The sequence below is a fragment of the Theileria parva genome (assembly GCF_000165365.1).
Source record: "Theileria parva strain Muguga chromosome 3 map unlocalized ctg_530, whole genome shotgun sequence".
In the NCBI taxonomy this organism is placed as follows: Eukaryota; Apicomplexa; class Aconoidasida; order Piroplasmida; family Theileriidae; genus Theileria; species Theileria parva.
The window spans coordinates 429,406-452,971 of NW_876245.1; the positions used below are offsets into that span (position 1 = coordinate 429,406).

At 35.8% G+C, this 23,566-nt stretch overlaps 10 protein-coding genes across 10 annotated transcripts; 4 read left to right on the forward strand and 6 right to left on the reverse strand.

Annotated features, from left to right (window-relative positions):
* Nucleotides 1-190: 190 nt before the first annotated feature.
* Nucleotides 191-4,321, forward strand: sf3b1 (Splicing factor 3B subunit 1 family protein). The gene is made up of 7 exons (XM_758137.2): nucleotides 191-607; nucleotides 709-1,737; nucleotides 1,818-2,078; nucleotides 2,220-2,951; nucleotides 3,099-3,626; nucleotides 3,742-4,046; nucleotides 4,159-4,321. Exons 1-7 carry the CDS (start codon nucleotides 274-276, stop codon nucleotides 4,291-4,293), a joined length of 3,324 nt encoding a protein of 1,107 aa, XP_763230.1. The 5' UTR covers nucleotides 191-273; the 3' UTR covers nucleotides 4,294-4,321.
* Nucleotides 4,322-5,004: 683 nt separating this feature from the next.
* TpMuguga_03g00213 (uncharacterized protein) lies at nucleotides 5,005-8,367 on the forward strand (the record flags this gene model as incomplete). The annotated part of the gene is made up of 1 exon (XM_758138.1): nucleotides 5,005-8,367. One exon carries the CDS (start codon nucleotides 5,005-5,007, stop codon nucleotides 8,365-8,367), a length of 3,363 nt encoding a protein of 1,120 aa, XP_763231.1.
* Nucleotides 8,348-9,778, reverse strand: TpMuguga_03g00214 (uncharacterized protein). Its single transcript, XM_061305650.1, has 3 exons — nucleotides 8,932-9,778; nucleotides 8,613-8,797; nucleotides 8,348-8,564 (listed from the first exon to the last, which is right to left on the reverse strand). Exons 1-3 carry the CDS (start codon nucleotides 9,353-9,355, stop codon nucleotides 8,379-8,381), a joined length of 795 nt encoding a protein of 264 aa, XP_061160983.1. The 5' UTR covers nucleotides 9,356-9,778; the 3' UTR covers nucleotides 8,348-8,378.
* A 90-nt stretch (nucleotides 9,779-9,868) lies between these two features.
* Prpf19 (uncharacterized protein) lies at nucleotides 9,869-12,658 on the forward strand. Its single transcript, XM_758140.2, has 5 exons — nucleotides 9,869-10,164; nucleotides 10,998-11,285; nucleotides 11,378-11,728; nucleotides 11,838-12,341; nucleotides 12,449-12,658. Exons 1-5 carry the CDS (start codon nucleotides 9,999-10,001, stop codon nucleotides 12,628-12,630), a joined length of 1,491 nt encoding a protein of 496 aa, XP_763233.1. The 5' UTR covers nucleotides 9,869-9,998; the 3' UTR covers nucleotides 12,631-12,658.
* Nucleotides 12,659-12,734: 76 nt separating this feature from the next.
* ddx52 (DEAD/DEAH box helicase family protein) lies at nucleotides 12,735-15,059 on the forward strand. Its single transcript, XM_061305651.1, has 10 exons — nucleotides 12,735-13,047; nucleotides 13,190-13,285; nucleotides 13,323-13,410; nucleotides 13,440-13,558; nucleotides 13,597-13,801; nucleotides 13,925-13,987; nucleotides 14,036-14,232; nucleotides 14,364-14,631; nucleotides 14,678-14,732; nucleotides 14,766-15,059. The coding sequence occupies exons 1-10, from the start codon at nucleotides 12,754-12,756 to the stop codon at nucleotides 14,827-14,829; spliced, it is 1,449 nt and encodes a 482-aa protein (XP_061160984.1). The 5' UTR covers nucleotides 12,735-12,753; the 3' UTR covers nucleotides 14,830-15,059.
* Nucleotides 15,035-15,577, reverse strand: TpMuguga_03g00217 (uncharacterized protein; the record flags this gene model as incomplete). Its single annotated transcript, XM_758142.1, has 1 exon — nucleotides 15,035-15,577. One exon carries the CDS (start codon nucleotides 15,575-15,577, stop codon nucleotides 15,035-15,037), a length of 543 nt encoding a protein of 180 aa, XP_763235.1.
* Nucleotides 15,578-16,409: 832 nt separating this feature from the next.
* Nucleotides 16,410-17,294, reverse strand: TpMuguga_03g00218 (uncharacterized protein; the record flags this gene model as incomplete). Its single annotated transcript, XM_758143.1, has 1 exon — nucleotides 16,410-17,294. The coding sequence occupies one exon, from the start codon at nucleotides 17,292-17,294 to the stop codon at nucleotides 16,410-16,412; it is 885 nt and encodes a 294-aa protein (XP_763236.1).
* Nucleotides 17,295-17,864: 570 nt separating this feature from the next.
* TpMuguga_03g00219 (uncharacterized protein) lies at nucleotides 17,865-18,746 on the reverse strand (the record flags this gene model as incomplete). The annotated part of the gene is made up of 1 exon (XM_758144.1): nucleotides 17,865-18,746. The coding sequence occupies one exon, from the start codon at nucleotides 18,744-18,746 to the stop codon at nucleotides 17,865-17,867; it is 882 nt and encodes a 293-aa protein (XP_763237.1).
* Nucleotides 18,747-19,095: 349 nt separating this feature from the next.
* On the reverse strand, nucleotides 19,096-21,472 carry TpMuguga_03g00220 (inosine-5'-monophosphate dehydrogenase). The gene is made up of 8 exons (XM_758145.2): nucleotides 21,360-21,472; nucleotides 21,084-21,222; nucleotides 20,819-20,980; nucleotides 20,268-20,594; nucleotides 20,067-20,202; nucleotides 19,807-19,914; nucleotides 19,611-19,739; nucleotides 19,096-19,541 (listed from the first exon to the last, which is right to left on the reverse strand). The coding sequence occupies exons 1-8, from the start codon at nucleotides 21,439-21,441 to the stop codon at nucleotides 19,113-19,115; spliced, it is 1,512 nt and encodes a 503-aa protein (XP_763238.1). The 5' UTR covers nucleotides 21,442-21,472; the 3' UTR covers nucleotides 19,096-19,112.
* Nucleotides 21,473-21,561: 89 nt separating this feature from the next.
* Ppig (SYF2 splicing factor family protein) lies at nucleotides 21,562-23,546 on the reverse strand. Its single transcript, XM_758146.2, has 3 exons — nucleotides 22,325-23,546; nucleotides 22,025-22,140; nucleotides 21,562-21,940 (listed from the first exon to the last, which is right to left on the reverse strand). The coding sequence occupies exons 1-3, from the start codon at nucleotides 23,477-23,479 to the stop codon at nucleotides 21,631-21,633; spliced, it is 1,581 nt and encodes a 526-aa protein (XP_763239.2). The 5' UTR covers nucleotides 23,480-23,546; the 3' UTR covers nucleotides 21,562-21,630.
* Nucleotides 23,547-23,566: the final 20 nt, after the last annotated feature.

Below are 23,566 nucleotides of genomic sequence, written 5' to 3' on the forward strand. Positions count from 1 at the left end.
TAGATTTATTAGGGGAAGGACTGATTTGAACAAGTGTACAATTGTGGAAGTCAACAACTCCCGGTAAAATTTTGACCAAATTCCCTAAAATCAAAAAATACTTTTAATACAACGCTATAGTCCATCTGAATCAATGATATAAACTAAATAATATCAAGTTTTGGAGAATATTTGGATCAGATTCCCATGGGGTACGATTTTACTTTTAATTTATTTAAAATTAATTTTTTTAAAATCAATAAACAATTTTATGGAGTTAATCATTGATTAATAATGTCTGAGAGTGATTCTGACGAAGAAACCACCGAATCCCGTGTCACTAAGGGTAAGAGTATATATGAGAGGGAGGATGATTATAGAAGACAACGATTAAGGCAGAGGTTATCCCCCGAGAGGTATGATCCTTTTTCTGGGAAGACTCCTCTTCCTGAGGAGCGTACGTTCGCCGACGTGATGAAGGAAACTGAGATTTCACGACAGAGAAATGAAATTAGTAAACACATTAGTAAACATGGGATGACTAAAGAAGTTGAAGAGGCTATTGAAGAAACTAGAAGATCTAAAAGGAGAACACAAAGAGATCGATGGGATACAGACGATGTTGGAGGTACCACAACTATTATTACAGTCATTTATACTATACTATTTATTTAAATTATTTCTATATTATTATATAAATTTGTTACTGGTTTATAAACTATGTTTTAGAAGCTCAAACACCGGCATTTGATGGTACAATGGATGGTGCCACACCGTTTGATGGTTCATTTGACATGTTGGAGAAAAAGAAAGTGAGTAGATGGGATAAAACACCGATGATGGAGCAACAGACTCCAATGGCTCATACAGGAATGTACGGAATGGCAACACCAATGACACCGCAAATTGTAGTACCAGAGAGCATGCTGAAGTTTAATATTACAACCAGTTATGAGGATAGGAATAGGTATTTAACAGATGAGGAGTTGGATGAATTGTTACCAATTGAGGGGTATGAGATAGTGTTGCCTCCACCAGACTATCAGCCGTATAGAAAACCAAGTTCATACACTTATGGCACTGTTACACCACACTTTACAATCCCAGAAGATGTGAGAAAACCGTATGATATTCCAGGTACTCCGAGCATTTTACAGGACGTCGAAATTAAAGCTGAAGACCAGCATTTCTTCAGTAAATTATTCGATGACTCAACTGAAGATGATTTGACATCAGATGAAATTACTGAGCGTAGGATTTTAGCCTTGTTGTTGAAGGTTAAGAATGGTACGCCACCGCACCGAAGACAAGCATTAAGATTACTGGCGAGTAAGGCTAAGGAATTTGGCCCAGGACCACTTTTTAATCAGATTTTACCCCTGATGATGCAGTCCACATTACAGGACCAGGAACGTCATTTAATGGTTAAGGTAATTGATAGAATATTGTTTAAATTGAGAGATTCGGTACGTCCATATGTGCATAAGATTTTGGTGGTAATTGAGCCCCTGTTGATTGATGAAGATTATTATGCCAGAGTTGAGGGTAGAGAAATCATATCAAATTTAAGTAAAGCTGCTGGATTGGCAACTATGATTGGTGTTATGAGACCTGATATTGATCACCCAGATGAATATGTTAGGAACACTACTGCCAGAGCTTTTGCAGTTGTTGCATCTTCAATGGGCGTTTCTTCTCTAATTTTATTTTTAAAAGCTGTTTGTCAATCGAAAAAATCTTGGCAAGCTAGACATACAGGTGTGTTACGGAGACTGTACTCTACTATCTAGTTGGTATTTAGTTATCCGTATATCTGAATACTATAAAATCATGTATAGGAATAAAGATAATACAGCAAATAAGTTTATTAATTGGATGTGGAGTATTACCATATTTGAAGCAGTTGATAGATATAATAAAGCACGGATTGAACGATGAGCATCAGAAGGTGAGGACAATCACAGCATTGGCTCTGGCTGCCCTTGCTGAGTCCTCAGCTCCATACGGTATTGAAGCTTTTGATCCAGTTTTGAGACCGCTTTGGAAGGGAATTACTGAATATAAAGGAAAAAATCTCGCTTCATTTCTCAAAGCTATTGGTACTGCCTTACTCTGGGCTATTCCCGCCACAATCTGCGGGCCCTTGTTTTATCATTTACACTATTTTTTTAGTTATTTAACACTATTTAAATATTAAACTAGTTACTCGTAGTCACCCTTTTCTTTGTAAAATGTTGTAGGAAATATAATACCGTTGATGGACCCTTACTATGCAAATTATTATACTAGAGAAGTTATGCTAATATTGATAAACGAGTTTAACACGCCAGACGAGGAGATGAAGGCGATAGTGCTGAAGGTGGTTCGCCAGTGTGTGTCAACTGAAGGTGTTACAGCAGAATATATTAAATCTGACCTTTTGGGTCCTTTTTTCTCGAAGTTTTGGATAGTGAGGAATTCACTTGATAAGAAGAATTCTGACTTATTAATTGAGACTACAGTAGAGATAGCTCAGAAAGTCGGCACTTCAGCAATTTTGGAGAAGCTGGTAGAAGATTTGAAGGATCCCTCAGAACCATTCAGACGCATGGTGGCACAGTGTATTGAAGCCATTTTAATCACAAATATAAGAACTACTGGGAACTCAGTGATCAGTTCAGATATTTTGGAAATCAGCACACGACTTGAAGAATTGTTAATTGATGGAATGTTATATGCATTTCAGGAACAAGTAAATGAGGATTCTGGTGTTTTGTTAGATTCATTTGGAACATTAATTCACGTGCTAGGAGCCAGAGTTAAGCCTTATTTACCCCAGATTACAGGTCTGATAAGGTGGAGATTGGGTACTCAGTCCGCTAGAACAAGACAACAAGCTGCTGATTTAATATCGAAAATGGCGCCAGTCATGAAAGTTTGCGATGAATTACAAATGTTAAATCATTTGTCATTATATTTGTACGAATATCTGGGTACTGCTTTACGGTGATTGTGCACCCCTCGGGGACCTTATTTATATTATTCTTTACTGTTACTCAGTTATATCCGGCCTGGGCCATTTTACTTAGTTATACAATAGTTATATAGATATTTATAGAACTGTGTCTATAATTGTGTAGGTGAGGAGTATCCAGAAGTACTGGGAAGCATATTATGTGCATTGAAGAGTATTGTGAATGTGGTTGGAACAACAGAAATAACTCCACCTATTAAAGATCTGCTGCCTCGTTTGACGCCGATTCTGAAGAATAGACATGAAAAGGTGCAAGAGAATGTGATTGAGTTGATTGGGAGAATAGCAGATCGAGGTGGCGATTTGGTGTCACCCAAGGAATGGGATAGGATATGCTTTGACCTGATTGACCTTTTAAGGGCAAACAAGAAGAGCATTCGTCGTGCAACTGTGAACACATTTGGCTACATTGCACGATGTATTGGACCACATGACGTTTTATCAACTCTGTTAAACCATTTAAAAGTCCAGGAAAGACAATTGAGAATTTGCACTACCATCGCAATTGCAATTGTTGCCGAAACCTGTTTACCATATTCCGTCCTACCTGCCATGATGAATGAATATAAAATTCCAGACCAAAATATACAAACTGGAATTTTAAAATCATTGTGCTTCATGTTTGAATATATAGGTATCCGTTACGGTGCTTGCTAACTGTGGACTTAGTTTACTAAGCTAGTTACTCACTACTTAGTTATTATCCCCTTAGTTACTTAAGCCCAGAAATAACATAAATTAATTTTTAGGAGAGATGTCGAAAGATTATATATACAGTATTGTGCCATTATTGGAAGATGCATTGATGTGCCGTGATTTGGTACACCGTCAAACTGCCGCTTGGACTTGTAAATATTTGGCCTTGGGTGTGTTTGGTCTCAATTGTGAAGATGCACTTATACATCTGTTAAATTATGTGTGGCCTAACATATTTGAGACAAGTCCTCATCTTACACAGTCTGTGTTTGATGCTCTTGATGGGTTTAGAGTTTCATTAGGGCCCTCAGTTATTTTCTATTATACAATTCAAGGACTTTTCCATCCAGCCAGAAGGGTACTGCGTTACGGAGCTTGCACATCCCTACGGGGGACTTAATTGCTCTACTTAGTTTTACAGTTATTTAACTAAATTTATAGTATTAATTAACCTTTAACTTGGTGTCTAGGTACGTGAGGCGTATTGGAGAGTATATAACAATTTATATTTGGGACATCAGGATGCTTTGGTGCCGTTATATCCTTTGATAACTGAAGGCGTGGAGAACAAACACCAGGCAAATGAGCTCTTATATATGATTTAACATCGCATTAATAAACTTATATCGTATACACTATTTTATATTTAGTTATTTTTGGTTTATTGAATATTTTATAATTGAGGAATAGGATATTTAGGATCAGATTTAATTTGGTATAGGGAACGTAAAACATAATTTGGTAGTAGTGTAGGTCAAGGAAGTCAGCCAGCAAAAAATGCATCGCAACAACAATCAAGTGCATCTGCAACAAATGCAACTAGTTCTGCTACAGGTCAATCCAGGGGAACTCCTGTGTCGAGTGCATCTGCAACTCAGGCAAAAGTAACTTCGGCATCAACTCAACAGGGAGCTCAAGCTAAGACAAGCCCAGCTACTGGAGCTAAAGCAACTCCTGCAACATCTCCGACTACAACACCTTCACCAGCCAAAGGTCCAGAGCCTAAATCTGGAAAGCCTGGTGTTACTCCAGCCAAGGCAGCTCCAGCATCAACACCTGTTAGTCAACCAGCTAAAGCTACTCCAGCTCCAACTCCAGCTCAACCAAAGGTAGCTACAACTCCATCTCAGGCTCAATTTGCCCCTACTGCTCAAGCAAAACTGACCCCAGTTACATCTGCCGTAGCAACTCCTAAGGCAGCTCCTTCTAGCCGACTCGTAACACTCGACATCAACTGGAACGTCAGTACTGATGACTACGATTACACTGTCGATTATCACAGAAATATTAAGATCTTCACCGCCAAGGGTAATTCAATGTTTTGCCGGATCAAAGCGGATAATGTTATCTGGGAAACCAAAGATCCTACCAAGTATGCATCCAAGGTTTTCACTGATAGAAGTGCCAAAAACGCAAGTGTATACTTGATGGACGGTAAGATCTTACACTTCGAAAAGGGTCCTTATGGTGGATGGCTCCCGGCTTCTAACAAAATAACCCTTGACCTGGGTAAGACCTCCAGCACCATTGGGTTTGACTTTAACCATGATGGTGAGAGGAGGACTTTTACTGCAAAGCCTGGATTCTTATTTAGCCAAGTAATCCTCAGTGGATGTACTGGAGGTAATACTTTTTGGGATGCAAAAACTGACGACCAGTGTTCGACCAAGGTCATAGTCTATGGTGTAGAGTCAAGTATTAATAACTTTAACATATTCCTCAATAATGATAAAGTTATACACTCCCATAGGGTAGGAACTAATTGGATCTCAAAAACTGGTTTTGTTCTTGATATCAACACCAATTCGAATAGTGATCTGTTTGATTATAGGTCCACCAGAGGATTCGGCCACTTCAATCCCAAGGCCAATTTGAAGATCACTAGGATTGTGAAGAAAGGGCTTAGGATCTGGGATGCGAAAGATAGGGATTATGGCCTCAAAGTAGTGTTGATGGGCTCTGGCAAGGATGTGAAACATATATCCATTCTGTTGGAGAGTGGAAAGTATGTACTTCTTACCAAGAGCGGCCAGGGTCAACCCTGGCAAGACATAACTCAAAATAAACATAATTTCACCGGGGTAAGGCTGTTCTCTTTGGAGGACGGTACATCCCAATATCATGAACTCACTAGGGCGGACTATGATCCGATAGTATTTGAGTGTAGATATGGTTTTGAGTTCAAGAATGATGTCAGGTGTGTAATGATCATTGATAAGGATATGTTACTTTGGAACCACACTGAAGACACTGAGTTTGGGTATCCTAAGGGCCTCTATCTCGATCTCCGTAAAAACTCATTCAGTGTCACAAATCTTAAAGATCAGTCAAAGGAAGTAACTCCCACAAAAATGAGTGTCGCAATTCCTGTTAGAACACCTGTAGTGGAGACTTCCGTCGAGGAAACGCCTCTTTCGACTACATATACTAGTCTTGTTACTCTTGATATCTATAATACTCAGTCTACGAGTGAGTTTGAGTATTCTAAAAGTGGTGGTAGTCTTATATTCATACCGATGCCTGACCATGCTTTTAGTAAGGTTACTCAGGGTACTACTGTTATCTGGGATTCAAAAGGTGGCATTTCTGGAACGTTAGTCACTACTAAGACTAGTGGTGAAAAATTCCTTGTAATCCTACTTAGTAACAATTCGTTCAAATTATTCCATGAGTTGTCTGGCAAATGGTCTGACATCACCAGTCAGAGGCATGACGTTACTAAACTCAGGTTCTATGGTGACAATGACACAGTTATAAATCCTAGTGACTACACAGTTACGATAATTCGTTACTCCTTCGGATTCAAATTCAATGATGGAGTTATCTGTAGGAAGATCAAACTTGGAGAAGACGATTTATGGAAACATACTGATGATCCTGAGTGTTCAACAATCAAGAACTTATACCTCGGCCTTCTTTCCAACAATTTCTTTGCCGTTAATAACCAGTCTGAATTTAAGAAACTGGAATTTAAACCATCTGTTACCCCAGCCAAGATAACTGCTGTATCACCACCTGAAATTAAAGCTCCAGCGGCAGCCCCTACCAAACCAACCCCCAAGGTTACTAAGGTCGCTCTCGATATTGAGAAGAAACAGACGACCAGTGAGATTGATTACAAGGACGAGAATGGAGTCGTCACATACGCTTCGAAATCTGGATGTATGTTCAACAAAATTTTACAGGGTACTGGTGTCATTTGGGAATCCAAAAGTAATGTGTTTGGAGTGTTGGTGAGGACTAAGATTTCCAAGGGTTTGAAATATCTGGTAGTTTTACAGAGTAACAATTTATTCACATTGTTCCGTTACTCTGATGAGAATTGGACTGATATCACTTCTGAAAGGCATGACGTGACTAAGCTAAAATTCCTGGGTGATGGTGACGCTCCGTTGAAGACGACAGACTACGATATAACTATAGTCGATATGTCATTTTGTCACACATTCAATACCGGAGTCAATTGTAAGAAAGTAAAACTGAGTGAAGATGTTGTTTATAACTATGATGATCATACGGATTTTGGAGAGATATCGGTATTTTCACTGGGTCTTGCATCAAACAATTTCTTTATTAAGAACGACTCTGGAGATGTAAAGAAGATAGAAAAGAAGGCTGAAGAAGAGGCTGAAGAACCTACCGGGACTAGGCCCACTCCTATTCGTAAAGCTGTGCCTCCTGACAAGTCAATTGCTCTCGATATTGAGGGGAACAAGGGTACAGATCAGTTTGATTTCACTGAGGCCAATTATATTAAGACTTTCAATGGGAAGGATGACTGTGTGTTTGAAAAGGTATCTGAGAAACAAACTGTGATTTGGGAGTCGGATGGTGTGTCTGGTACTATGGTCAGGACCAAATTATTCAGTAATAAGGATCGATTTTTGGTCATATTACTGGAGGATGAGACTTTCGCAGTGTTCAAAAAACCCTCGGGTGGATCATGGAGTGACGTTACCTGTGAAAAGTGTGATGTTAAGAAACTGAGGTTCTACGGTGAGAGTGATCGGGAGATCAAAAGGAGTGAGTACAATATCACCCTGTCTGATCTTTCATTTAGTCACATGTTCAATACGGGAGTTAGGTGTGAGATGGTAAAGTTGGGAGATGAAGTGGTATGGAGATGTACAGATGATAAGAAGTTCGAGGACATAATAACATTCTCGCTGGGACTTGTATCGAATAGGTTTTTTGTAAAAAACCAGAATGGAGAACTAAAGAAACTAGAACCCAAAGCAGAACCTGTAGTAACTAAGCCTGCTGAACCTGTTACCAAGCCTGTAGAACTAGTAGTCAGAGCTTCTGCTCCTGTTGTGGAACCTGTTGTGTCTGGTCAAGTAACCAGTGTGTTCCATAGGCATCTGAGGTTGTGTACCTGTGATCCTGTTGATCCTAGTAAGTCTATTCCTATGGAGTGTGAGGTTCTTGAGTATCCGAATCGTGACTGTCTGTTATATTTGTTAGGTAGTGAGTGTTCTCAATTGTTGTTTGATGGTATGTGTGTGTGGAGTTATGTGTCTGGTCCATATCCTACATCTTTATACTTTAAGTCTTCTGATTCTCTTCTATATCTCAACTTTGATCCATACTATTATTTATATAACATTACCTACATTCTTATTAACTATTGGCAAACTATTCCGGTCCTCAGTACACATATAATAAATAAATTATATTGATATTTGTTAAATTAGTTGGCATTTCGTTTATCTTTTGGATCTCTTTGATTTATTAATCTTGTGTGTGCTTTAAATGTTTGTAATTTCTTTTGTAACACATCAATTTTCTTCTGATTCACCTTCGCCTGATTATGCAAATTACCGTACAAATTCCTCACATGCTCCTTCATATTCTCCAACTCATCCCATTCAACAGCCTATCAACATTATTAACCAAGTAAATAAATAAGTAAATGGTTGTTTACATATGAATTTGTGTTGTTATATTGATATTCTCTGGTATTGGGATCTGAAATTTCATTTTCAAGTTCATGTTCTAATAATTTAATTCTTTCATTAATATTTTCAAAATTGTTCTTCAAATTCTCCACCATATCCATTACTCCATCACTCACTTTATACTCCTTCAAATATTTCTTATAATCATTCTCTAATACAATATTCACATCCAGTTGGAGATAATTTGGATAAAATTATCAATAAATAATTACAAATTGTAAATAAATATCAATAGGTTGAAAAAATATAAATAACTGGGTCTTGAATAACGGGAGTAACTACTACCTGTGTTATCTTGAGTGGTATGTTGCGATAATAGGTTTAGTCTGGTTGGAATATCGTATTCTTCAAGATTATAGTAGAATGAGTAATGTTGAAGTAGCTCGGATTTAACTCTATCAAGTGAGTCCTTAAGTTCACCTTCCAAGTGACCTTTTTTAATCTCCGGGGGCATTGGCATTTTTGTCATCTTCTCAGTCTCAGCATTAGAGATACGTAGTAACGAGTCAATAGTATTCTTTATCTCAGAATTAAAAAAGGTACCAGAGTATTTGGGATCACGAGGTAGAAGAGAAGTGAGACCTAAAGTTGAATTTTGAAGTGCACATTTCACTAGTGAACAGTACACATTCAATGGCATCGTCACATTCTCACCAACCATACCTACACACTCTATTATACTCTTTATATTATCTGATATACTCTCCATTATTATTAACTGAGTAATATAATTTGTGTTAATATATTACTTTGTGTAGAATTCATTTTTAGTGTCAAAAGAGTCAAAAAAAATAACTGTAAAATTAAATAAATTAACTCAAATATTAAAAATGATTAAATCAATTAAATGTAAATAAAAAGTTAAATTATATTGTGAGATAAGGGGAAAAATCGGAATCTTAAGTTGAGAATTGAAGGTGCAAGTTCAAAATTAAAAATGTAAAATTGACTCAAAAAATTAAAATTTTGAAAATTTTTTAAAAGTTAAAATTTACCCAAAATAATACCAAAAGAACTGTAAATAATTACTTATATGTATGTGTAAAGGAGTAAAAAAAGGTTAGACAGAATCCAATTTTTACACCTAAAAATATAAAATTTTTTTACATAATTAACAAAAATTATATTTTAAAATGTTAAATTTCATAATTTTAGAATGAATTAAGGTAATTTTTAGAGAGAATTACTAGATTTAAAGCTGTGGGGAATCACTTGTAAATACCTCAAATTTCTCAACTAAATTTAATTAATTCTTTTCTTAAATTGTTATACTTTGAAGTATTTATTTTTTGTAATATAATAAATTTGAAGTAAATTGGATAAATTTTGTAATAATATAAATTTCTTTTGAAATGACGTTTTTATGTACAATTAGTGGCGTCCAGCCACAGGAGCCTTGTTTAAGTAAAACCGGTTACATATTTGAACGAAGATTAATTGAGAAACACTTAGAAGAATCGCCAGTCTGCCCTGCCACTGGAGAACCACTGACACTTCAAGATTTAATCACCATTAAAAGTATGTTTTAACTAAATTTAGGTTCTAGTCATTAACCTTAGTTATACCTACATGTTTTTTATCAGAGGGTCTTTAGATAGAGTCCCAGTCCCCCGGGATTTGATTATTTGGGCCATGTCAAGCCAATAGCTATACAGTAGTTAGTAGTATAGTTTAGGGTTCAGTTACTCTTCGTACATAGTTACTTTTCACTTTATAATAATTTTCTGATGCTTAACAATGTTAAATCTGTTGATTTGGGTTGAGATTTTGGAATTTGAAAATTTTCGATTTTGGCCCGGACCCAAAAGTGACAATTAGGTTTTGAAAAAAATCGAAAATTTTCGACTATTGTGAAAATTAAATTAATTAATCCCAAATCATTCCAAACATCATTTTAGACATCAAACTACTTTTATTTAAGAAAAAAAGTCAGTTTTAGCTATAGAAAATTTGGGTTCTTTATGCATCCTCAGGTTCACTTGAGGTGTTATTATACAGTTTTATTTATCTATTAGACAGAAAATTTCAAATTATTACCACAAATTAACCTTAAATTAACTTACATAATTCTAAATTATCCTAAATTGAGTTAAATAAACTAGATTTCTGGGATAAAAAATTCTAGAACCTTCCCTTAAATTAACAAAATAAATATAAAATTCCCTATTTATAACTTTAGAATACTCTTAAAACTATTTAAAATATATCTACGATTCGATTTTTTAATATACTTTATACTTATTGCTATAGCTATGTGCTTGACCTGGCCCTGACAACCCACTCCTGGATGACCCATTTATACCCTTAACTATAGCTCTATACTTATTCTTATCCCTAATAATTGTGTGTAGCTGATGTGGTAACGAAGCCTAGACCAGTAACGGCCTCGAGTATACCTGGATTACTCTCGCTATTACAATCGGAATGGGACGCTTTGGCGTTGGAGACTCATAACATGAGATCACATGTGGATGAAGTAAGAAAACAGTTAAGTTATTCACTATACCAACATGACGCGGCAACAAGAGTAATTGCTAGACTTATTAAACAACGTGACACAGCTTTACAAGAAGTTGAGTCACTGAAACAACAATTACTACAATTCAGATCCAATTATGATCCAAACTCCTTAGAAACAGGTTTTACAACTAGTCAGATAGTTAATGTTTTATTATGAGTTAACATATGCTAATACTACCGGTAGTTATCCGGTGTTAACTGTGTTTTTTAGAGTTTGATAAGGATACATTGGTGAGGTTGCAGGATTTCTCGAAGGTATTATTGGCTGAGAGAAAGAAGAGAGATTTGAGTGGATATGTCCCGAGTGATGCATTTACAAAGTTTAAATGCGCTGGGGAATTTAGATTACACTCCTCGACTAAGCCTGGAGTACTCTGCGTAGCCTTGGATAAGAGTAAGAATTCCCAGGGTATAGAGGGCAGTTATTGTTTTACTGGTGGTAACGATGGCAGTGTTGTTTACTTCGATTTACAAAATAAGAAGACTCTTAATTCTTTAAATGGACATATGAAACCTGTTAATACACTTGTCACACATCCAATGGAAAATATTGTTTTGTCAGGTACGTTAGGGAGCTAGTCAATCAAATTTATTCCCTGATAGTACAATCTCTGGGGACCTTATATACACATTTTACACAGTTAACTGGAACACTGTATAGTATGTTGTAGGATCTGATGACACAACTGTTAGAGTTTGGCGTGACTTTGAAACTGAGTTCAAGTGTACATACGTCTTAAAGCATCATAGATCCCCTGTCAAAACTTTATCACTCCATCCCAGTGGTGAATATGTATTATCATTAGCATCGGATGGTGTTTGGGGTCTCTGTGATATCGACTCTGGTAAAGTAATTAAAATGCATAGAGATTTACCAAAGTGCAATTCGCTTAAAATACATCCTGACGGTCTCGTATGTATCGGTGCAGCCACTAACGGGACACTGCAAGTTTGGGATATCCGTGACGCACAACCCAAGGAACCGCTTGCTAATACTATGAGTAATGGTAATAGTGTAAGCGAGTGGGTGGATATGGATTTTAATGAGAATGGATATTACTTGGCGAGTGTCTCGGCGGCTGGTGAAGTTATGTTATGGGATTTAAGAAAACAAAGTGTTATTAATACTTTTTCTTGCAATGTTAATCCAACCAAAGTTAAATTTGATCATTCCGGTACTGTTCTTACTACTACACAGTTACTTAGTTATTCTTCCGGGGGACTTTACATACTTAGTCATGTATTTACATAGTTAACTGGAACACTGTATATTATTTTGTAGGATTGTATATGGGAGTTGCTAGTACGAAGGTGGAAGTGTTTTACATGAAGGATAAGAGCAAATTCGAGTTGGTTCACACACTTGAAGGACATACTGCAAATGTCACAGACCTTGAATTTGGACCTCTCTCCAAGTTCCTCCTCACCACCTGCCTCGATAAATCACTACGACTTTACCATTAATTTATCAAATTATTTTTATACTTCACAATATATAATATTTAGTATATATAAATTGTAAAATAAAAAATTTTTTTGTATATAATTTGTAAAATAAAATAATATTTTAATATTGTAAAATAAATTATGGATAAGATATTCAAGAAGTTGGTGAGGGGTACGAATTTTAAAAATGGACCTTCTTCGGGTATTTTCGTTTTTCGAGATGGAGACAAGGAATCGGATTCCGGTGTTTTTGATGAGGATTTTAGTGTAGTTAACTCTTCAGGAGAAGATTTTAATGATTATAGTCCGTTAGATACTTTTTCAGCATTGGATTCCTTAACTACTGACGACAAAATCAGTGAAAGGGCCAAAGTTATCTCAAAATCAATTAATTCTAAACTTAATTTTGATAAAACAACACCAATTCAGAGATATGTGAGTTACTGCGTTACGGATCTTGGTCCAACGGCACTCAGTTTTCTATACCTGCACTAGTTACTCAGTTATATATCTTTCCTGGACACTTATTTACGCTTATATTACTGTTATTTAAGTGTTATAGTAAAAATTTTTATAGGTAATACCGATAATGATGAAGGGGAATGATGTGGTAGCAGTAGCACCTACTGGTTCAGGGAAAACTTTATCATACTTAACACCGATTTTACTCAAAGTAACTCGAGACTTAATTATCTCATTTGATTGTGTAGAATCTGGAGGATAGCTTGAGTGTGATAATAATTGTACCTACTGTAGAGTTAGTGCAACAGGTGAAATCAGAATTCATATACCTAACCGGTAACATAATAAATAATTTATTGGTTTAGGTGGTGAAATTTTTAGTATTAAAGCACTTGAAAAGAATATGACTGAATTTAACTTCTCTATCGCAATCACTACTCCACTCACTCTCTACACTCTACTACACAACAACGCGTTGAAAACTGTATTATTAATATTTAACATAGTGATAATAATAGTTAGGACTTAATGAGGGGATTGAAGTGTTTGGTGTTGGATGAGTGTGATAAGTTACTGGAGGAAGGGTATGGTGAGAATATTGAGTATATAATGAACCTGATTAAGGATTTTAAAGGTATTCAAAAGGCTTCATTCAGCTCAACATTACAATCTGAAGTCCTATTACTCTCCAAATCACATTTCAACAATCCAATTCACATCACCATAGGTATCTCATTACATAGTTAACTCAGTAGATAGTGGCCCTTCAGAGCCTAAAAAAGGGGATACTACTTCTACTAGTGTCTAAATAATATCCTACTTAGTCGTATATCGTTGTAAATGTGTGTAGGAAAAGAAAATGTATGTTGTTGTAATGTAGAACAAGAATTAATCTGCGTTACTAATGATAAAGGTACACAATTCTAACTATATAATCAACTGTAAACTATGTGATCTGTAGGTAAATTGTTGATATTGAAGCAATTGATAAATGATGGGAAATTGCTACCGCCTATATTAGTGTTTTTACAGAGTATTAACAGGGTTAATGATTTATATAATGAACTCTCACAGCTGAATTTAAATGTTCAAAAATTCACTAAACAACTCACTCTCAAACAACGGCAAAATATCATACAAAAATTCAGAATCGGACAAGTAAGTTACTTCCTTATAGTGATTGTACTAATACTTAGTTGTCTATATCAGTTGCACTCAGTTACTTAGTTATACCCTACCCTTCCCTACTTATCCCCAACATGTCACTCTATACACTTAATTTTGTATAGATTTGGATATTATTGTGTACTGATATATTATGTCGTGGTATCAACTTTAAGGGGGTGCATTCGATAGTAAATTATGACTTACCGTTAACACCTCAAGTGTATATAAACAGAGTTGGTAGAGCTGGAAGAGGTACAAAACGTGGTAAATCTGTGACTTTCTTCACTATTAATGATTTTAAAATCTTGAATCACATTATACAAATCATGAAATTATCCAAATCCAACATTCCACAATATCTTCTCTCACTCAAACCAATACATATTCAACGTAATAACTAACTAACTTGTGATATGACATACTGATGTATGTTTAGGATTGAAAAAATTGGAGAAGAAACCACCAACAAGAGTTAATATTGGACCAATAAAGTAAATTTTTTCATTATTTTAATAAATTTGTAGAAAAAAGAAAAAATTCAACAAATCCAAACCAACAAATACTGAACACACAACCACTGACACATGAATTCAAATTATGGAAAGTTGACCCTAAAAACTTCTAATCCTATTCACTGTACATATATATATTATACTATTAATATATAATATGTATAGTATAGAAGTAGGACTAAATTGATGTGTTTTTGCACAGTATTAAACAAAAGTCCTGGTTGTCTAATACTTAACGATTTGTTTAAACTTTAAATATTAACTGCTAAACATGGTTTGGTTTAGGCGGCCGCATGAAGTGCTAGTTCATGTATGAGATGGTGTGCTGGAATACCTTCAAGTTTGTGGAGTTCTAGAGACAAATCGTGAATACCAGCTATGAATTTAGCCATACTAACTGCCTTTGCAGCGGCTGTGCCATCGAATAAAAGGAACACGTGAAATATACCTCCCAATTTGTGTAGAAGCTCGAGGTGTACAAACTTCTTGGCATCGTCTTTTGGTATACCAACAAAGTGTAAGTCCAAAAGTACTTCGCCGTCAGCTGCCTTCCATACTTCATGGGATCCACAGACAACTTCATTTACCTTATTATGAACTGGTTTGACCCATGTGAAGAAAGCGTCACCCTTCTTAAATGTCTTGTGAAGGAAAATGCTGTCAGGAATAGAACCCAGGGGACAGGTGCTTTTCCCGGCTGAAATACCTTCACCGTGTTTCCCGTAAAGGACAAACTTCAAATCCTTCAGGTCTAATTTCCCAGCAGCAGCATCGAGACCAGGGATAAACAAAGCCAAAAGGGCAAATACAAAAATCTTCATCATTACTAACTAGTTAGTTTTTAATGTGTTAGATTTAGTTGTATTTTAACTGTGGATAATTATCCCTATTTTTGATGGGGAAAACACCACAACTTATTCCTCCTCATTGATTCTTGCACATAATGGTCTTATCCACATCAATCTCATTCCCAAACACTATTATACATAGTATATTATTAGTAGTATAATATAATATATAGTTAACCTAGTTGGTGGTCGAATATTGAGTTTCACTTAAAATTTTTTAAACACATGAATAGGGACCTTCATTATTTGACCTTAATTAGGTTTTTATAGTTAATTTGCCCTTAGTTATATTCGTAATACTATGTCCATATTAACGCTGTATACCATATATTGCATTATATTTTAGTGTGTGGTACAATCTCACAAGGGATTGTTGGATTGTCTTTACATAACTTGGATTTTTATTAAGAGATTCCGCAACTGATCGATTCCATTTACAAAATGAACTAGAAATGTTCTCTATAACATGCTAATTATCATTCCAGATGACAAAGCCATAATTACAGTAACAGTACGGTTAGATAATAATGTATTTAGTAATTAAAATATTAAGTAGTTAAAATAATTATATAAAATTAACGGAATTCACGTGATATGTGAAAATGCAAACCGCTATTCTCAGATTTGAGACATCTCAACTACGTTTGAGAATAATATAGTACAAAATTCGGTAAGATTTGTTAATAATTCTATTTTTTAAAGTGATTGAACTCATTTAGTATGACAAATATAGAGAAAGTTTCTAAGAAATCAGGTGTTCATGTAGATTTCTTAGGTCAAGTTGATGGACTGGATCAGGTCCGACGTCCTAAGTAGTAGTAGAGGCAGGAGTTGTTGTAGCAGGAGTCGATCTAGTTCCAGTACCAGTTTGACCAGCAGGAGTGGCTGGAGTTGGAGTACCTTGAGTAGTTCCACCCTGACCTCCAGAAGCAGGAGTAGTACCAGTCTGACCTGTAGGAGTAGTTGTGGTTTGACCTGTAGGAGTTGTAGTAGTTTGACCTGTTCCAGTAGGAGTTGTGGTTGTTGTTGTTGAGTGCTTAAATTCTATTTTTTTAAATTCTTTTTCACTCTTGCGTAAGAAAAAATCGTTTGAAATAAGACCTAATAACAATTCCTTGAAGGTTTCAAAATTAGAAAAATCTGTACTTTTCCACAAATCCTTATCTCCCAACATGATCTTTTTACATTTAACATTATCGTTGAAAATTACTGTGTATGATAGTTTAACAAGGTCAATTTTGTAATCCGACGTTGTGAGTTCCTTGTCATTGTCACCAAAGAACTTGAGTTTACTTACGTCGTGTTTCTTACTGGTGACGTCCTTCAAATTGTTACCATCCTTTTCAAGAAGTACAAATTTAAGAGTGTTCAGAAGTATGGCAAGATGTTTTTCATTATTATTTTGAACCTTGATTACCACCTTGACAGCTTGATCATTTGGATGAGCAGTCCATATTTCAGAGTTACCCTTCACTATCTTAGAGAACAACTTGTTATTTTTAGGAGTGTAAGTCCTAATATCGTTTTTCTCAGAACACTCAAACGCATTAGTACTGCTAGTCTTCTTTATGTCAAGGGTAACAGCTGTGCCATCAGTTGTTTCGGTAGATTTACCACCACAACAGCCGCCGTGGACTGAGTAGTAGGGACATGATCCCAAGACTGCGATAAAAATTAATATACCAAACTTCATCTCTATTACTTTTAACTAGTAGATATTTAAGCTGTGAATTCCAGCTCTATTCCACCTTCAAATTACCATTCCTAGCCATAACTAGAAACAACGTAACTCATTCTCCCCCATTCATTGGTAAGAATTCCTATTCCTATCCTCTTCTTAGCTTATTAATAAATTTATATTACTTATATTATACCTATATATAATATATAATATACACTGAGTATATTATAATACATGCGTATTATAATAATTGTATAGTGTATTAACTTCTCAGTTGAGAATTTTAAAACACATAAACAACTCCCTTAATTATTCTTTATTTGACTATGACTGTAGTATAAACTGTAAATATTATTATATACCGTATAGTTAATAGTTTAATAATAATTTATTAAAGAGTATAATAATGTGTTAGAAATGTTCCTTAAAATGTTTCTTTGGATCGAACTTTTGCTGTTATTTGGTTGAGAGATGTCTCAATCAACTACATTTTGTGAGATTTACTATAGTACAACTACATTTAGTAACATATTGTACAGAACATTTAGTGCGATTTATGAATAATTCTAAGAAATCAAGTGTTCATGGAGATTTCTTAGGACCTTCAGTTGTACTAGTTCCGGTCTGACCCGAAGGATTAGTACTAGGAGTTGATCCAGATCCTTGATTAGTTCCAGTACCAGGAGTAGTTCCAGTAGTAGTTGGCTTAGTAATTTCTATTCTCTTGTGTTCACCGTAATTGTTAATAATGAGGCAATCGTTTGAATCAAGATCTACTGAAAAAAACTTGAATTTTTTAAATTTTGTGTCAGAATCATCAGGTTTCCAAATTTCTTTATCTCCAAACTTAATTTTCTTACACTTACCTTCACTATTGAATATTACCAAGTAACAAAACATAAGTCCAATGTCAATTTTGTAATCCGCAGTAGTGAGCTCCTTTTCACCCTCGCCATAGAACTTGAATTTTGTTATATCATCTTTGGAAGAGGTTATATCATTCCAGGGTTTTCCTTTGCCATCCCTGTAAAGAACTAGAAACTTACCACTCTTAAAGGAAATGGCAAGATGTTTCTTTTTATCACCTTTACCCTTGAGTAACACCTTTACAGCGTGGTCATCACCGGTAGACTTCCAGACATCAGTGTTACCCGTCACGATCTTAGAAAATGTATGAGTACCTTGGGCAGTGAATAATCTACACTTACCACGCTCGGAGTACTTGAACTCATTGCTTCCCTTATTCTTCTTGATATCAAGGGTAAGACCAGTTCCCCCGGTTTTTTCACCAGTTTTAGAACCAGGTGTAGTTCCAGTAGCTGGAGTAGTAACTTGAGCCCCCGGAGAAGTTGTACCGGTTGTAGCACCAGTTGATTGGGATGAACCATTCCCATCCGCTCCATGGGCTGATTTATAGGGGCACGATATAAGAATTGCGATAAAAGTAAATATACCAAATTTCATCTCTATTAGTATTAACTAATAGATATTTATCCCTTTAAGATTATCATTGTCACAATCCTCAATTCTAATTCCTACTTCTAATTGGCAAACAACATCTCAGTCTTCCCCATTCATTAGTCTGCATTCATATCCTTTCCCTAATTCTCCAGAATACTAACACTATTATACATAGTATATTATATACAGTATTATAATAATGGTATATTATTATAGTAATAGAATAGTAGTAGCATAGATATTAGTCCCCCTATTACCAACTATCCAGGAATAGTAAAACAAACACTCATAGATACTAAATTTGGAGAGGGTAACTAATTTTTATACACTACTCTAGGTACTGGGTACTAAATACATTAGTAAATGATATTATTTGGGATTAGTAATAGACTTGGATACATGCCCATCATTAATGGATTGAGGTGTTCTTTGTTCCATTCTTAATTGTCCAGAATAAAGTGCTTCATGTAACCCTTTAATACTATACACACCAAGATTTTGAAATCCATGTTTCACACCTTGGGTTAAATTGGGTATAATATTATTTACACTTCCTTTATCAATAACTAATCCGGATACACCCTGTGACAGTATATTCGGCTCATCAATCAGATGATATCTACTTAATGAACCCATGAGTCCTAAATTCTGCATTGAATCTTTGATAGCATCTTTGCTACCCATGCCTCTATAACTCTTCATTCTTACACCGTTGTTAAAGTAATATTCACCAGGCGTCTCCTTACTACCGGCAAATAAACTTCCTCCCATCACACAACTAGCCCCCAAACTTAGGGCCTAAGTTAGGGGTTAAGTATGCAACTAAGTAACTGATTAGTTGTAATGAGCAAATGTGTAATTAGTTACTTTAACGATATCACCGGAGGATTTGATGCCACCATCGGCGATAATGGGGATGCCGTTCCAATGTTCAAAAGCATAACGACTAACATAATATACAGCACTCGCCTGTCCTCTTCCAACACCACATATGTTCTAATCACATTTTTAACACCATTAACTAATTATATAAGTAATAGAAGTAATAGTGTTGGGTACGAACTTGAGTGGTACAGATGGACCCGATACCCATACCGACTTTAATAGAGTCACAACCAGCTTCTAATAAGTTCTTAGCTTGCTGGGCTGTCACAACATTTCCAGCCATAACCTAAAAATTAGTATTAAATTTGGTCAATTTGAGGAAAAAATAATTACAAAAAAAATAAATATTAATGGTTCGCAAATAATGAAATAGATGAGGATGGGTAATTAGTTAGGTAACGGAGGAACTAAGTGATTAGTACAAGCACCGTAACGGACCTGGAAATCTGGATAAACTGATTTTAGTTGCTTAATTAAATCAATTTGGAAAACACTATTCCCCTGACTTGAATCCACAACTAGTATATCCACCTTGGCATCTATCAACTTCTTAGCAGTGTCCAATCCATTTCCCCTACAAAATTATTATTCTGGACGTAACACAATATCATAAATAACAAAATAGCGTATGGTTGTTACCTAGTGGAGATAGCTGCACCAACGAGTAATTGTTTATTATCATCTTTGGAAGCGTTCGGGTAGAGTTTATTCTTGTAGAAATCAGACCTGGTTACAATTGACATGAGCTCATAATTTTCATTGACAATTGGCAAAACGCCTTTTTTTGACATGAATAGCAATTCATTTGCGTCGTGAAGTTTCATTGGATGGTTTCCAACCACTAAATCTGTACTCATAATGTCCTCCAACACGACATTCTTAGACTCCACAAAATACATGTCTGTCTTTGTTACAATTCCCAATAACTTTGAGCCAGCATTACCATCAGACGTTATCGGGACAGATCTATACAATAGGAGTTACCAGTGTGTTAAATAGGTAAATAGTAGAGTAGGTATGTCCAAGGACTGGTACTATCGGGTTTATTTTTGGTTGACCAAGTATATAGTAAGGTCCCAGTAGGTACTAAATAAGTAACTCGGTAGGTAGTAGGGGATAAATAAGGAGTCCTGGAGGGATAGATAACTAATAACTGGGGTCTATTAATGCAAGCTCCGTAAAGTAGATACGTGAAACCGAATTTATCTCTGATCTGAACCCAGTCAGAAACAGTAGAAGTAGGTTTGAGGCAAAGAGGATTCTGAACAAAGCCATTCTCAAACCTCTTCACTGCCTTCACCTCCTTCACCAAATCCTCTATCGATAAATTATTATGTATCACACCCAGTCCTCTGTACATCACAATTTTAACTCTTATTACTGTGTATTAATGTGTATGATTAGGTAAATAATGTGTTAAAATGTGTAAAATTGGGTAAGTAGTGTGTATTGTACCCGAGAAGAGCCATTGCTGTGGCCATTTTGGATTCTGTAACGGTATCCATAGGTGAGGATACGATAGGAATTCTAAGTCTAATATTCCTTGAAACATGAGTCGTCAAATCCACTTTATCCACAGAATCACTTATATACCCTAAAATTTTATTTATTTGCCGTCAGATATTAATTAAATTTTTAATATTTACTAATGTTAAAATTCTTATTTTTCTCTTTAAAAGGTTAAATTAACTTAATAAAAGGAAAATTATGTAAAATTTTGGTGGAAGTAACCTGGTAGTAGGATGAGGTCTTCATAGGAGAGTGAGAACTTGGTAAAATTAAAAAACTCAGCGGCAGAATAACCGTCTGTCATTTCAAACCTTAAATGTTAATTTATCTTACAACATTACAATAATTAATTTTATTAATATTTTTTAACAAATTTCTCACATTTCCCCATCCACCATTACCTACCCCGTAAGTATTAAATTAACGATATAAAAAGGTACTAAATACTTAACTTTATAAAATTAGTATATGTGTAGAGAATAGAGTTGAAAAATTAGAGAGCAGTTCCTCGCTCGAGGTTTTGTTTAATTTCATTGGAGTAAGTGCCAAAGGACCGTTCAAGCTTCTTGTTAAAAACTCTATTCCGCTCATTAATGTATGAAATATCTTGCGCGTCATCATCGTAGAGTCGACGTCTACTAAATACATCACGTTTCTTATATTGTTTTTCCACATTCCTCACTATTACATCCTTGGTAGATTCCGTAGGTGTGAAGTTCACTACACCAGGACTGTAGAATTGGTCACCTAGTTCACTCTTTTGCTTCTCATACAAATCAGGATTAAACCCCGTCTCCCTCAAACTAATACAGTGTTATACACATAACTAGGGAGTAAGTAGGTAAATAACTATGTAGTGAGTGGATAGTGATTGGGTTGGGAGATACCGTTTTTTGTGTGCTCTGTAGAGAGCGTCTTGGTTGAAAACGTTCCATCCAAATGTTTTATTCTTCTCTTTAGTCTTTTGGATTTTATTTATCTTCTCTACCATTCCAGCACTTATCTAAACAGTATTATAGTTAGTTATTAGACAACTACGTATGTCCCCCGGGATACAACTATCCGGCCCAAAATCTGCCTGACTTATGTAACTAGGTAATGTGGTAGCTATTAGGGAGATAACTAGGTGGAGAATAACTAAGCTCTGTGGGCTGGTACAAGCACCGTAAAGGGGCACCGTAACGTACATTTAATTCTTTGGAAAGATTTGAGGAGATATCTTTATCAATATCTTTACCTTCAGATTGATTGATGAGATTTTTTGAAATGTATAATTCTGACTTTGGGTTACTCTTGATCTTCTGCTCCAAGATTATCTCATCATTATTCAACCTACTACACTCCCTCATCTTACCACTCAATTTCTTCAGTCTCCGAAGCACATCATCGTCACCAGGTTCATCCTCTACCAGTTCCTCATCCTCTACCAGTTCCTCAGTTTCTTCCTTCTCTACTACTTCTACAGTATCTTCGGGTTCCTTGGGTCCAACAGGTTCTGTAGTGTCTTGTATTGATACATGAGTGGCATCAAGAGTGGTATCTTCGGGTATGTAGTGATGTTTTATACCTTGTAGAGCTTCAGAGAGTAACTTTTTGCCTAGAGTATTAGCACTTGACTCATTAGGTAACCTTCTTCTATTCACACGTCCTGTGTACACACATCTAATCTGATCCTCTTTCACAGACACATCATTTGGAGTGGGTTTGGACTGGATTGTACTCATTAGTGAGTTAATTAAATCCTTCTGCTTAGTGGTTTCTGTGACACTGTGTTGTATAGTGTTGAAAGTGCCGGATGAGAGTATCCCAACTTCAATTTTAGGTTTAAATTTATTATCTACGGGTACATTTTCTATAGCTCTTATGAATTCCATACCCTCCACTACTCTACCAATTACCACATTACTCCTGTCAAATCTAGTCACCTTTCCAAATAATACACAAAATTGGGAACCAAATCGGCGGTCAGGAGGGCCTGAGCTGTCACCACTGTCACCCGCGTTCATATTCTGTACGGTGAGAAGCCCTGCGTGAGAGTGTAATCTTGAGGAGGGATAGTCTTTGAAATATTCGCCGTAGATACTACCACCACCGGTGCCGTCATTATTAATAAGGTCGCCACACTGTAAATACTCGCCCTTGATAACTTTAAATACTTTACAGCCTTCATAACTGAGTGTTCTTATGCGACCACGGACTGAGGTGGTCCTATCACCCCGGCATAGAGTCGTGAAATTCTCTAACAAACGCTCAGAAACATCAGGAAAAAACTCAAATACGACTCTGCCACTCAGATTTAAACCAATTCCAAGGTCCAAATATGAAAGTAACTTTGTTGCCATCAGGAATTTATATAATTAATTTATTATGTATTTAGTGTTTAAATTTAGATAAATTTGCGATATAAAAAGTAATTTCTAGTTGTATGG